This window comes from Pseudopodoces humilis, chromosome 4, assembly GCF_049639895.1.
Source record: "Pseudopodoces humilis isolate 2021_Gansu_Grassland_sample_001 chromosome 4, ASM4963989v1, whole genome shotgun sequence".
NCBI classification, from domain to species: domain Eukaryota; kingdom Metazoa; phylum Chordata; class Aves; order Passeriformes; family Paridae; genus Pseudopodoces; species Pseudopodoces humilis.
In genome coordinates, this window is record NC_142203.1 from 66,472,594 (window position 1) to 66,487,446 (window position 14,853).

General features: G+C 38.1%; 1 protein-coding gene across 3 annotated transcripts in view; it reads right to left on the bottom strand.

Moving 5' to 3' along the window:
- Positions 1-1,320: 1,320 nt before the first annotated feature.
- RAI14 (retinoic acid induced 14) overlaps positions 1,321-14,853 on the bottom strand; it is an 88,084-nt gene continuing 74,551 nt past the window's right edge. For 2 of the 3 annotated variants that reach the window (XM_014256955.2, XM_014256956.2), the window contains 11 exons: positions 14,616-14,722; positions 12,175-12,353; positions 11,509-11,537; positions 10,463-10,549; positions 9,666-9,752; positions 8,923-8,983; positions 8,494-8,612; positions 6,475-7,983; positions 5,557-5,706; positions 3,565-3,630; positions 1,321-3,342 (listed from right to left, as the gene is read on the bottom strand). In XM_014256955.2, coding sequence (XP_014112430.1) covers positions 3,265-3,342; positions 3,565-3,630; positions 5,557-5,706; positions 6,475-7,983; positions 8,494-8,612; positions 8,923-8,983; positions 9,666-9,752; positions 10,463-10,549; positions 11,509-11,537; positions 12,175-12,353; positions 14,616-14,722 — 2,472 coding nt within the window. In that variant the 3' untranslated portion in view covers positions 1,321-3,264. The remainder of the gene's footprint in view (positions 3,343-3,564; positions 3,631-5,556; positions 5,707-6,474; positions 7,984-8,493; positions 8,613-8,922; positions 8,984-9,665; positions 9,753-10,462; positions 10,550-11,508; positions 11,538-12,174; positions 12,354-14,615; positions 14,723-14,853) is intronic. The other variant, XM_014256957.2, reaches the window with a different exon arrangement.

A 14,853-nucleotide genomic window follows, 5' to 3' on the forward strand; every position in this document is an offset into this window, starting at 1 on the left:
AGAGGATAATGACCCCTGTGCTCAGGTGTTGGTTATACACCACTACATGCTGCTGCAGCCAAAAGATCTGTCCAGCAAGGATACATGGCACACTGCAAAAAGTTCTCCTCTCATTGCTGCTGAAATCTTCTGGGTTTTCACCCTCCAAAATCTTCTCATGTCAACTTGGGCTGGCAAAAGAAGGGCCCTCTGAGAGCTAGATAATAAATAACCGAGGCAACACCTTCTTACAGGAACTTGCCCTTAGTTTACAGCAAGAGAAAGGGACAAAAACAAAAAAAACCCCAAAACCAAAACAACAACAAAAAAACAAAAGAAAAGGTGAACTTAATGCAGATCTAGGATGTTGTTTCCTCCCAAATTCCTTCTGAAGCCTGCTACCACTATTGTCACCATTCCTGCTGTGACAGGACATAGGGTGGATGAGAAGTGCCAGTATACTCAAGCTCTCTGACCAAATTATACCTGTTGTGTGCAGACTATAATGAGCAAGTTGGGCAAGAGGAGTTTATTCCCAGTACTCATACATTTAATGGAGAGAGGGAAAGGAATTCACTATAATAATGCTGCCCATGCTGTTATGACTGACCATGCAGGAGGCCAGAAACAGGTCTGGATGTCTCAGAGTAGCAGCTTAGGCAGATGTAGCCCACAGGCCCAGATCCTGCATGTCAGCTTGTCCATCTTCAAAGGAAACCTGGTGCTGGGCAGTTTACAGAAATTTACTACAAGAGGCTAAAGAGCCTTGATGTGATCGCAAGAGATGCAATTGCTTCAGGCAAGATACTAGCAAATTAGTCACTGATGGAACATTTTCTCAAATAAAACTGAGAAGAGATGATGATAAAAGGCAATGGGGCTGTGTAGTTTAAAAGACAGACATGTCCACATACCCATATGCATACACATTTACATATATTCCCATTGTAGTTCTGTGTGTGACAGAGAACCACCAATTTTGAAGAATTGTGGGACAGCATCAATCTGTGCTACAGCTCTAAGGTATTTTAAACTTTGCTGGAATAAATTCAGTGGCAAATGGAAAACCTGTATGACACCTAGCAGGATGTTTATGTGAGAAATGGCCATGAACTTATCAATTACATAGAAGGCATCATCTGCAAAACTCATTGCATGGGGTTTGGACTGGATTTATTCCACACAACAGATAAAGATAGTTAATTATGAAGATGCAATTTCAGGGAGGAAAGTCTCGTTCTTGTGGCATCCATTTAAACAGGAGATATAGAACACATCTGTACTATGTTAGAACAGTGTAATGAGATTGCTCTCAATACAAAAAGTAAATGAAGACAAAAATGAAAAAAAAATTGGAAATAGTTTATTTGCTGCATGAAGAAACCTTGTAAATTACATATAAAGAAACTTGTTATGCTGTAGTATATAATTTCCAATATTCCACAAAGATAATTGTAATAAATATACAAACCAAACCAAAGTAGAAGACTAAATCCATCAGGCAACCTACAAAATGGTTCATCAAGTTTTATACTTCCAGCATTGGCATGCTTAAAAATTTTGTTCTTTTTGAAGTGATGCAGCAAAATTTTTTTTCACATTTCTTTGGAGCATTTTCAAAGCTGTCTAACTATAAAATACCGTTCAAAATTAGACAGCATTAGTTAAACCACTCAAGAAAAGTAACACCAAGGTCTAACTGATGCAAAGGTGGTGTTTTTCTTTTTGCTTTTAAAATCCATTTAGCTTTGCCAGAATTAGGAATTATCTGATATAAGTGCACTATGAGTCCAGTCAGCCTGAGGCACTGCTGACTCCTGTCATATTATGACTCTATATAAACTTCATAGATTATATAGCTCTGAAAGATTTCTCTATTAATAGAGACATATCCCCATAGAATAAAAAAAAAAACCACAATACCATATTGAAGCCACAAGCTTGTTAAAATGGTTGTACCCTCAAGTGCAGTGTGTGCTTAAAACATTTTTCCATAGTTTCATTCTATTCCACATCAGGCATTTTTATTTGACTTTAAATGTAGAAGTGCTGATAAAGGCTTTATTGATGCCCCTAGCCTCTAGAAACAACATACAAAAATTTTTGATACCTCCTGCTGTTCTCTACCTATCACTTCTAAATTTGTTTGGAACAGCAGGCTGAATTTTAGAATTCACTGCTCTGGACCACACTGACAGACAGGTCTATTATTCCATACAAATTTCTTACTGAAAACACTTCACTATACTTCACTATTACTGAAACTTGGGGGTATAAAAAGAAACTCTCTAAGACACAATTACCTAAAAATATTTGTTAATAAGCTTAATGCAAATATTATATAGAAAAAATGGTTTAGTTACAAAAAAATTCATTAGAGGGCCAGTAAAAATATACCGAAGAGAAGATCTTTACAAAAGTGAGGTTAGGAAGTATGAGGCATTGACATTCACTGTAAACATCCTGTGTTCACTAGAATCCTTTGTCTAAAAGTATATGACCTGGTTTTGTTCCTGAGCTTCATGGCCAACGCTTGCATAGACAGCTAAACCTATCATAAAGGGCTGTTTATAGAGACAGTTCTGTTTGTACATAACTTCAATAAACTAATGCTTTTACCTTCTGAAATAGTTTCATTCCACTACCAGGTATTTAAGGAAACTATGAAATATGGTATGGGTTTTGTGTACTCAGTGCATTGGGTGAACTGGGGCAGCTACATTTTAGTGTGTTTATCTTAAATAGTATTACACTAGAAGAGTAGCTGTTTGACACTCTGGCTTAGCATAAATATCTTCTCCTGCTCGCTGTTGCAACGTTCACTTCTGCTCTGCCAAAGACTGCATATGGCAAAATGTCAGCAATCTGAGTGCTGCAGCTTCAAACACACCCAGCAGCGAGATGCAGCTTATAATCAGTACAGAAGACCTCACAGAGAATTTCACCTTTACCCAGGCAACACCAGTGCTTTCCTCCAGGTTAGCTTGCTGCTGTTGGAGGAAGCTGGAAAAGTACTCACAGGGTAAACACGACATGGAGTGGCCTATGTAAAAAGTCTGAAGAACATACTTGCATTTTGGGTATGAAAAGCAGGCATGTGTTTAGCTACTGCACATGGAAATGCACATGGAAGTGGTACAGACAGACAAATATATCCCCCTCACAAATAGCACAACAACACAGAAGCAGCAAATTGCCAATTTGAAATCTTATGTTAAGGCAAATCTAGATAAAATAACCATAACAGGATTAATAAAAATAGGGAGTTTTCCTTGGCTTTTTTGTTTACTTTTTCTGTGACTGGCTTTTACACATTGATAAAATTTGTTTAAGCACTTTCTGGACATCTTCATCCATTTGACCCTAGACAAAGGGAGAGAGAAAAAAAGATGACTGAATTCATGCAGCTCTAGTCTTTAAGAATATTGACAACTATTTATCAGGTATAGTAATTAGATCAATTTCCTAAGTGGAAGCAGTGTTAAATTTGTTCTTGAACTGTCATACCTTATGGGAGGGATGTCTTAGTGAAAACATGAAAAATTCTTACTAGATCTGTGAGTGACTGACAACATGCAACCATACCTGCACAGCATAGAGAAGGTGCATCCTGTAAACTGAGACAATTTCTTGGTGTTGTTTCTTTGTTTCCTAGAAAACAGTTAAGCAGAAAGGCACAGAGCATTCAGAACTATTGAACTGAGAACTAGATTCTGATTGGGGAAAACTCAAACCATAGTCTCATGTAATGCATTGAAGACCATCTCAGACAGTGTTGTGTCACCAGGCACTCTAAATTTGCTTGGAAGCATGTCCAGGAAAATGCTGTAGTTCTGCCTACCCCAGTAAAAGAACTGGTGAAATCATCAGTTTCAAGAAGTGCTGAGCTGCAAGGTGTGGAATGAGCATATACTCTATTTCCAAGATTATGAGGAACCAGAACTGAGGAAAGCCAACAGTACTCTGACAAATGAACTCTCAACTGCAACTCAGCTCTTCCCCAAAGGCAGTGACTGATGCCTTAAGATTTTAGCTTTTATATTTTTCAAATCCTGTACTGCTTTAGGGTATAACTCTAAAACTCCATAGCCTGTCAGCTACTGTTCTCCCATTTTATTCAGACATAATAATTCCTCTCTAGGCCTGTAACTCAAGAACACCCTACTGCCTCAGGCCCCGAAAAGTATAAACAAAACTGAATTGGGGAGGAAGCAAACTGGGGGTATATGACTTCACTACCTGAAGCTGTAACTGGAGGATTAAACCCTGATATGCAAATAGAACAAACTTGTAATTGTCTGAAAAGCTCCTGATCATCATCTATTTTGGGTGTAGCCCCTTTGGGGAAGCTCTGTGTGCCTTTAATGTACCTGAAGGCACTTCATTAAATATATCTGGTTTATTCTCCTAATTCTGTCTGGCCTCTGTTTTCAGGTGAGCCCGAAAAAGGCATCAACCCCTCTGTTAGAGATGATGCCTCCCCAGATGAAAGGAGGTGCTTACAAAGGTCTTACTCTGTAAGACCCTATCTTAGTGAAAGCCACCCAATCCTTTTCAATGATCCCAGACTGCCAGGACTCAGAAGCCACCTGTCCAAAGATACATGGAGCTGTTAGGAAAGCTAACCTACAAGAAGGAAAGAGTGCTTCTGTCCTGTTCTAAATGCTACCTGCTTTCCCAGTATGCTGCACACCTTTGCACTTTTTTACACTACTTTGCTGGTCCTAATTAGTGGGAGATGAAGGGTCCTTTCAGACATGGAGCACTGGAATAAGAAAGTCTGGGCCTTCACACTGACAGGATGTTCTGCCTACCATTTCTCTCATCTGCAAGGGAATTTTTTCTGGCGTACTGAGCCCTCTTTTTTTCTGCTCAGAAAGGCAGGAAGCAGACACCACTTAGCATGTCAGCCTGGGAATTCTCCTTTCAGAGGCACTCCAGAGCCCTCAACAAAGGCCTCCAGTGAATACTTTCTTTTCATCCTCAACAGTGAATGAAGTGCTCCTTTGGGCAGGCAAGCTCTACGAAATATCAATTATGACTCAACTGAGCTTAGATGGCTGGACCTTTCATGCACAAACAACAAAATTTTAAAAAAATAGATCTGAAAGGCATTTAGAATTCCAGAGAATAAACTATGCTCCCCATAAACATTGCATTTGCTTGACTTCAAACCTCATGCTTTCTTCCAAAAAGCTTAAATACACAAAACATAGAACTTCAGCTGATGAATGTTCTTGAAAATGCTCTGCACAGTGATCATACTTTTCCACAAATTAAGGTCTGAGCAGCAGGTTTTGTCACTCCATTTTACTACAAGAAATATGTTTCTCAACTGGTCTGAGAAAAAAATGTGGAAAACAAGCTTTCTTTAGTTATGCTCTTTCTAAAGTGCTACTCAGGACTTGAAAATTCCTACATGTTTCAGAGAAACAGAAATTACAAACTTTTTTGATGAAGATTCTTTTCCCTGTACTCACTGATTGTACTCTATTTTAAATAAGGAAGAGTGAAGACTAGTACATGTTTCCTTGGAGAACTGGAACTAATGTTAGGTTTACGAATTATCACACTTACAGTCAGTTGGTTTTGCAACTGCTTCACTTGTTGCTGTAACACTTCCAGCTGCTGGCTTTGTCTTTTGGGGGCACTGGTTGAGTAGGAGAGCTGAGAAAGGCTGTTCAGTGCTTCTTTTAACTTGCTAATTTCCTTGGACATTTCATTGATCTAGGGAGGCAAAACACAGGTTTTCATTGAAATATGCTATGAGTGCTGTATTCCTGTGTGTCTTATCTTTGAGTTATTTGTGATTTAAATTTAAGAGATAGGGAAAACTAAATTGTAAATAAACTCTATGGACAAACAGAATGTCATATAAGCAAAGGGTTACAATGCTCCTCTATTCCCCATCCTAATCTAGTCTATTCAAACTACACTCCTTGCTCTGAACATCAGCAATATTTAGCAAGAGCTGCATTTGCCACCTTTACCAATTTTGCTGCTGAACCAAACACAGGCCAGCTATTCACAGCTACCAAAATGCATAATTCCTTATAAAGGAACTTGTAGTGAGGCATATGCTAACTGCAGAGGAAAATTAGTGAAATCATGCTATGGTTGAGATGATGTAGTAATATCCCAACACTGAATTTTTGCTCCTTCCTGATATTTTGTTTTCTTGTTTCCCCTGGAATATCTTCCTGCTTTAAATCTGACTTCTTTGACTTCAGTGGCCTGAGTGGTGCAAACCCAACCTACAGAGACCTTAAAAGAGGTAAATTGAAAGATCATGTGTATCTCCACAGGGGAGAGAAACCAATTGCAAAGCCAAGCATACAGAAACCTTCTTTGTCTTTGATAACTGGATTTTCAGAGGGGCAAATGCACTCAGAAGTTACTTGAACCAATATTGCCTGTTAGGTCACTTTGCACTCGGACACAACACGCTTTGCACTCTGAACTCACATTACCCCTCCACTGTACTGAGACACTGACCTTTTTGTCTTTATCTTCTTCTATTTTTGACGAGTTTTTCATTTCAATAAGAGCTTCTTGAACTTGGTGGTACTTGTGCTGAAGATCAGTCACCTCCCGTTCCTTTGCTTCAAGCAGAGTATGCATACCTTCTTTCGCTTCTTTCAAGTGCAATATTTCATTTCTCATTTTCATGGCATCTAAGGATATATTTTCCTTCTCTCGGATTACATCCTTCAGTTTGGATGACAGAGCACTAACTTCACCCTCTAATGAGGACTGGAGCTTTTCATATGTGGCCTTGGGTACCATGGCATCATTAATTGCAGCTTTTTCTTCCAGTAAAGTCTTTTCCAAGTTTCTTAATTCACTTTCCTTGTTGCTAAGCAGTCGTTTAAGCTCATTTATTTCTTCCTCCATCTCCTTTATGGTATTTCTGAGTGCATTGATTACCTGGTGGTGTTCAGTAATTGGCAAAGAGTTTTGTTTCTGAGTGTCTAACAGTTGCTTGAGTTCTTCTGCTTCATCTAATACTTTTGTGTACTGGGATTTCACTTCTGATAACTCATTTTCTGCTTTGTATTTCAAAGAATTTGTTATCTCCATCAGTTTCTCATGTTCATCTCTAGGAATGTAGTCTGAAGTTATATCATCTAGAGTTTTTTTCTTCCTGTAGTCTTCAAGCTCTGTTTGTGCTTCTTTGTACAACTGAGACAATTCACTAAGTTGCCTGTTGAGCTCATCTATCGTTCTGTGCATCACATCTTTCTTTTCTCCAGCTTCAGCACTAGATTCCAACTGCATCTGATTTGTCAACTTGTCCTGTAGCCTTTTGATTTCCTCTTGCCCTTCCTTGTACCTCTCAATCAGCAGTGCTTTCTCTTGATTAATGTTATCAATAACTGAACAATATGAATTCTTCATTTCCTCACACTCTTCCACAGACAATTTTCCTGCCACATTCTGCTCTCTGTCTTCAAACATTTTCTGTAGCTCTCTCACTTTTTCTTTTTGTCTTTCACTTTCCTCCAATGCTTTCTTTAATTCTTGCTTAAGTGCTTCAACTTCTCCATATGTAACCAACATACTCAGATCAGAACTGGTTTCTTCACTTTCAGAGGAAACAAGACCTGGCTTCTTTTGCCTTTGTACATTCAAAACCTCTTTCACAGCTTCCTCATGCCTATTTTGAGTTTCTTGGAACTTCCAATTAATATCAGAACCATTTTCTGAAATGTCTGGGCTATTTAAATGACCTGTTTCTGGGACTCTAGACTGGACTTGAGTTTCCACATGCTTTCTTTTGGCTTCAGAATTCTCTAATTTTCTCGGCACATCCTTTAAGTCTTCCTGCAGGTACTTCATTTTTTCTTCTCTAGGGCTTGTCAACTTTTCTTGGATTTGAGTGGCATTTAATGTAGGCTTCAGCTCCTGTGCCAAGAACTCATTTTGTCTCTCTGCTGTTTGGTCAAACTGTGTTTGGGTTGAATAAGATTCTGCAGCTGAATCCCCTTCTTTAGGTGTTCTTTCCTGTTCAAAAAAACCCACCAACATTTGCACAATAAAAACAAGTACATGATTCTATTTTTTTAGACTAGAGTAAGCAAGGAATATTGCCACATCCTACAGACAGATGATTAAAGAGCCATGGAAGAAAGTTCTAGAAAAGCTAAAAACTCAGCTACTCCCATTTGTCATCTACAGTGAGAGAAGGCAGTAAGTGCCAAGCTCCTCTGAAAGTCTGGGCTGAGCTCCATAAGCTAATAATCAAAGCTATGCAAATTAAAATCTGCTAGCACAACTCTTAACAACATATTTTAGAATGTGGTTATCATAATAAACAAAGTTATTCAGCAATTTATGGGAAAAGTGAGAAGATCAAAACACTGATTTAATCCTTTGGGGATTTTCAGTGTTTCCATGATCTTACCAACAAGCTTGTTAAAAGATCTTCACAGTACAACTCTTTAAAACAGTAAGCAGCTCTTTGTTCTGCCTAGCAGATTAAGACAGCACCAGAACAGCACAAAAATATGCCACCTGTAATTTGTCCTGCAGCTCCTTATTGTGCAATGTCAGAGAGGCAATTTTTGCTTGCATCAACAGAAGTAGATCTTGTTGGTCAGCTTCAGAACTTGCATCCAATAAACTGTCAGCACCTTTAGAGAAAAAAAAAAAATATCAAAAGCTTTCAGAAAGCTGAAATGCTAGTTAATTAGTTATTCCAACAGTACAAATTAAACAGTTTGTTCCCATGACCACCTAATGAGTGAGCAAGCAAACTGCTCCCTAAGAATGTCTTAAGTTAATGCAATAGAAGCAGGATGTTTTGGTGGGGAGCTGCTTGTGGAATTACAAAACATCACTCTCAATACTTAGTGTGTCTCATGTTCTAAGTGGAAAGGTACAGAGGTTTTCAGCATTTCATGCCACCTAAAACACCTAATGAGATAAGGATTAATTGTATACCTGTTATGCTGTCACTCAGTCTGTCCTTATTATCCCTGTGCAAGGAGCTGAATTCTTCCTGCTAAGACATCAAAAGAAAACATTTTCACAGAAAGCAGATGTAAAGCTGGACAGCTCACCAAAAATAACTACAGACAGTACAGATTCTGCTGGATAAAGCCTGTCCAAGTGGATGTATTTAATTTCTAAGGTCTTGATTAATTGTAGCATGTGCCCGGTATTTCAAAGTGTGCTAAAGCCATTCAAGTTCCATTGCCCAATTCCCATTAAATACTAATGAAATACAGACAACTATCTTGTAAATAGTTTGGAAGACTGCAAACCCTGAGATAAGTAATAGCAATATACTGACGTATTAAAAAGTCTTCAGCAACACAAGGTAAAGATCATATAGGACATAGTCAAGCCTTTCACTGACATCTTTTGGTAAAATGGTCTCTTTTTGCACTGCCCACTCCATGCACTTTGCTGGTATTAGAAATTGAACCCTTGAAACATAAATACTTTCATAACCATACTCCTAAACCCCACCTATGACTATTTATAGGTACATATTTGTTACACATTAAAGTAATCCTTACACTTGTTTTATGAATTGCATTGAAATAGATTTGGATTAATTCTTGCTCCTAAAATTCAGCTAATTAAGTCACAGAAGACTCTGCAGTCATCAAAATAGAACATCAAGCAAAACAGATCCTGTATTTTCCTTCCCAAAGCTCGTAAGAATGGAACACTGATACCTTGCACACTTGATCAGCAAAGAAAGCGTGCCCTTTTCCAGTCATGGGAGTTGAAGTTGATGAGTGTGAAGAGGACAAATCATTAATCTGTAAAAAATTTTATATAAATAGATATGTATATGTGTATGCACATACAGATACCTCTCTAACATGTGCCCATTTACACGTATGTATATATGTGTATATCTATATCTATATCTCTACATACATATACACACATATATATATGTATACTCGTGCATTAAAGAGTACTTTCACCTGCACTAACACAAGTCACAATTCTAGATTACTTTCAGAGAACAGACCTAATTATTTAGTAACCTTCTGAATCAGTATTACATGAGGAGTGTAGCTGTTACACAGATTACATTCTGGTTTAAGATTAAACCTAACTATTAAATAGACTTACATACTATCAAAATGCAGTTAAGTATTTTATTTTGATATGCATATATTCTCAGAATATGTATCCATATATATAACTAAAATATAAAGAACGTATTATTTACTTACTGAAATCAGCAAAAATGACAACTTCAACTTTAATTGGAAGAAGTAATTGTACAGTAAAAATTGTACAGTTGTATCTTAGACCTTGCTGTATTTTAAGCAATTTTGCTTAGTTATTCTAAGCAACATGTGGTTTCATGATGTCATCCTAATGTTAGGAAAAGTACTCATGGTAAGACAGGCACATAAAATAACAGCAAGAGAGAAAATCCTGCCCACATAATTCTAATAATGTTCAAAATGCTTTATGTCCCCTAAAAGAATCTCAAAATTGGTCTTTTCTTTACCTGAATAGGACTGATAGGAGGAGGTGGGGCTTTGCGTTTTTTTGGAGTTCCACTTCTTTCTGAACTTAATTTAGAGCCTTGATCATGCTGAAAGTTTCACCAGCCAGAAAAGGTAGGTTTGTTAGTTTGGTTAGTAAAGTCTGAGCAAGTTGTTTTATAAAAAAAAAAATAAAAAATATAAATCCCACATTAATATCAACTTTAGCAGCTCATGCAGTGCCTTTTTTTCCCCTGTGTAAAGACCACATCTCTACTAACACAAAGATATTAAACATGCCTGACAATAAGTATCTGCTCCCTTGTAAACCATGCTTCAGTGAAAACAAACAAGATTTAGTGAAAAAGCAGAAGCTGACAATAGGCTTAGCACCAGTGACCTTAAAACACTTCCATTCGCACACAGCCCAGTCATGCCATTCTTCAGAGCCACCATCATCGGTCCTCTCCACCAGATTCTGCCTGAGCCACCCAAAAATCCCACCTCTGCACTCAGAAGAGGAATAAACCAGTGCATTGCACCCTTGTCTATTTCCCAGCCACCAGTAAGTCAACAAGGTCTACTTGCACGCCAACATATGACACTAAATAAAAAATGTAAGAAACTAATTTAATCGTCTAAATCTGCCGTGATTCTCACAAGAAGGGGTTTCCAGCAACTAAGGATAACCTTCAATTTTACGTTTTAGAAAGAGAGATATTTTCTAAATTCTCTTTTCTGCAGCTCAAAGAGACAGGACACCCAAAAGCCAAGCTCCTTCACTACACATGAGGAAAACAGGAATCATCCCAGCACACATGCACACACATACTCGCCCTCCTTTCCTCCCCTCACCAAAGGTGCTGACTGCTGCTACACAGGGAAGCCAAGTCTAAAAGTAATGTTTCTGAAACACATTTCTTAACTAAGCAAGAAAAACCTTTTACATTACACAGTAGTCATGGCAACCCATCTCACATTGACATTTACTAGTGCTTCTGTTACTGTTTTTTTGTTATGTTACAAGTCTAGAGAGTCAGAGTATTTTCAAGACCAAAAGAACAAATACCTGCTTCACTTTTGTTGGAGACTTTGCCTCTGTGGAGCAGAAAAGAAGTGGAATTAAAAAAAATTATTAAAGGAAGAGTTATTTGCTGTTCTTAACCCACCTCTCTGCTCTACTTCTCATACCATAGATAAATGGTTGGGTTTTTGAATTCCTGTCTGAAACCTGAGAAATAAAATTTGTAATTTCTAAGTCAATCACATCCTTTCTCTTCTACTGTCTGGTTTCATTTTGAGAAAAAATTTGAAGAAATTCTTCATGACAATTCTTATTCTATTATAATCTTGCACCATTCTTATGCATTAAGCTTCCTACTTTAGAAATCCATTGTAGTTTGACCATGCAATGCTCTGTCTAATTTAGTTCATTCTCCAATCCCTCTGCTGAGGGGTTCTATGTAAAAAAGAGAATCCATTCCAAAATGTATGCAAAATTTCATGATGCAGCCACATCAAGTTGTCTTTCTCCAAAACACCTTTTTGTCCTGCTCAGGGCTTTATCCCATGCTAAATATTACCAGCTATGGCAAAGAGTTTTTGGGAAGTCTCAGCCTTGCAAATGGCTTTCGCAACATTTCAGGCTACACTTTGAAGTAAATTTGTTCAGTGCTAAGCATCCATGTAGCCTGTTCAAGAAGTAACAAACTACAGGTCAGCCTCTCTCACATACCTGCATCCTGCGATATCTTTGACGACAGGAGATTCTGGATCCCTGTATTCTCCGAGAGTTTGGCGTAATGCAGGGCATTCTGTCCAAAGACATCTACTAAACTGACATCAGCACCTCTCCTAAGGAAAGCATCCACCATGTTAAGGCTACTAGCTTCACAAGCCATCATCAAAGCAGTTCTGAAGAAGAGAAAAGAAAACAAAACACAAACGGCAAGTGTCAATGGCATTCTCTTTAGCAGCTCATTTTTCAGGGAAAAAAAAGGGTGACTGTTATTGTGCAATAAAGCTCAAGATTCCATCAACATGCTTATTGGTACATAAATATAACTGCTGTTTCTTCTTACAAACACCTGCCAGCTCTCCCTCCTCTTCCTCATACACGCCAGCTGCAAATACAAGTCTGCAGACATTTCTAAAAATGGCTTCTTGAGGCTGAGAGGAGAGTCAAAGATAGAAAAGACTGCAGGATAAAGTCAGACTAATAAGCCTCACTGCTACACTCTGATTACAGTGGTGGTACAACATGAAAACCTTTATTTCATTCCTGCTCTCCTTCACATGTGTTCAAGACAAATCAGACAAACAGATTTCAATCAAAAAGACAAACAAATCTAAAAGATCTTCAGTGAGTCCAAGAGATGAGTTTGACCTCAAACCCTGTCAACCTAAAAATAAAGAAAAAAATAAGTTAATGAGAAATCACAAACAATTCCCTTTCCAATCCAGGGCAGCTGCACAGAGAAAGCTCCTAGAGTAAGCACAGCATACAGAAGGAATCTTCTCCCAACAGGTTGCATCTGCTTTTCCCAATTATTTGAAGGGGTCGAAAGAGACATGCAGAACAAACACACAGAGAAATTACAAACACACAGAAAACCTCAAGCATGCTTCCAAGCATGGTCTAATACTGCCTTCCTGCTCAGGCACAGTTCTCCTTTCTCAGCATGAAAACATGTCAAATAGGTTGGCCAAGTTTACTGTCAAACACATTCCTCAGTGCAGATATGATGCTGAAAAGTTACTACAGTGATAATGTTTGCTAACTATTAAGACAACAGTTTCACTAATGAATTTAACATACTGTAATGGGTGAGTCACTTGGAAAAGTGATGATGCTGCAGTGCTGTGATAAAAGTAGCGGTGAGTGATAATTCGGATAACACCTCCTGAGTAACAGGGATGGTTTTAGATTGCCAAAATAATTCACTTAGTCTGGACATGATAGGAATCTGGAAATGCCATTTTTGAAGGTTATCCCTCTCTTCTCCCAAGGAGGTTTCTCCTGTTTCAGTAAAATCTTAACTACTTCTGTGAACATGAGATGCAGGAGTAGTCACTTCCCTCATCACAATTAAAGCAAGAAGTAAACCAGCATATTCCACGAACAAAGTTTTGTTGCTCCTACACACAGTACTATCTTAAAAAAAACACAGAAATGGGATCCCTATCTATGACTCCTCTGTCCAATTAAAGCAGAAAGTCTGAACATTGTCTACTGATTAAACACTAGGAGAGTGAGGGGAAGGCAGAGGCCCCAGCATGTGCAGCACCATGGGTTCAAAGCAACAATGAGGCCATGAAAACTGACAGAAAACAAAGGGGTTTTCTTCAGACAATTGGAAACAAAGAGCACTCTAATGAACTTTGGACTGATAAAAAACAAGTTAGGGCCCAGTTTTATACTCACAGGTGTCGCCAGAGAACAGAATCAGCATTGTGTCACACAGAATAATCAAAATTGCTATGAAGTGTAAATGCCAAGTCTTCTCAGTATCCTACTTTACCTCCACAGTTTAACCAGCTGTTTATAAAACAGTCCACAGTTTTCTAAGACTCTTGATCTTTGTCAGTATCATCAGAACAAGTGCATTTTTCACCACAAGGATGTCGCTTTTCAAAAAGTTTTCTGATACATGTACTACTTCTTAATGCAGAAAAATCTCTAATTGGCACCTTCTAAAATAACAGTATCTCCACTACAGAGATTTACTGTATTTTTTTCTTGCTGCTGTGGCTGCATTATGGCAGAAAAAGCAACCCTCCACAGATTTTGCTCTCAAGTAGCAGTTTTAAGTATTTAAGTTGGAGGTATTAACTCATTCCAAGAAGAGAGCAGCATTTCAAACTGGGACACTTAGAAAGTGATGTGTGGGTAAGTGCTATCAATCATATTCATATAGGGAACATTTTAAAAATGGGCTATACTGCTCTGGTAGCCTAAGGGAAATCTCACAGGCAGATTATTTTTATAGTCACATAGTTTCTGCTTCATCTTTGACTTCAGTCAGATTTCAGTAAGCCTTCTCAGCAATCAGGATATGCTATCTAGTACAGAAAGCATTATTTCACCTAACATCAACAATTTTGGGAAGGATCTGAGAAGAAATCTTCATTTGACAGTCAGCTTTGGTGAAGAATCAACATGTTAACCTGCTGTACCTTCCATTTTTATCCCTGGTGTTGATGTCTGCTCCATGATCCAGAAGGTATTTGCAAACTTCTGTATGACCATGTTGTACTGCAAGCAACAGAGGTATGTTCCCATCCTAAAAATGCATACAAAGAAACTATGAACAATATTCCATCCACTTACAAAAACACACTGAGATTTAAGGTCAGCTATAAATTTTAACTTTACATAGCAAAAATGAGGTGCTATTAGTACATTTTTCCTGTG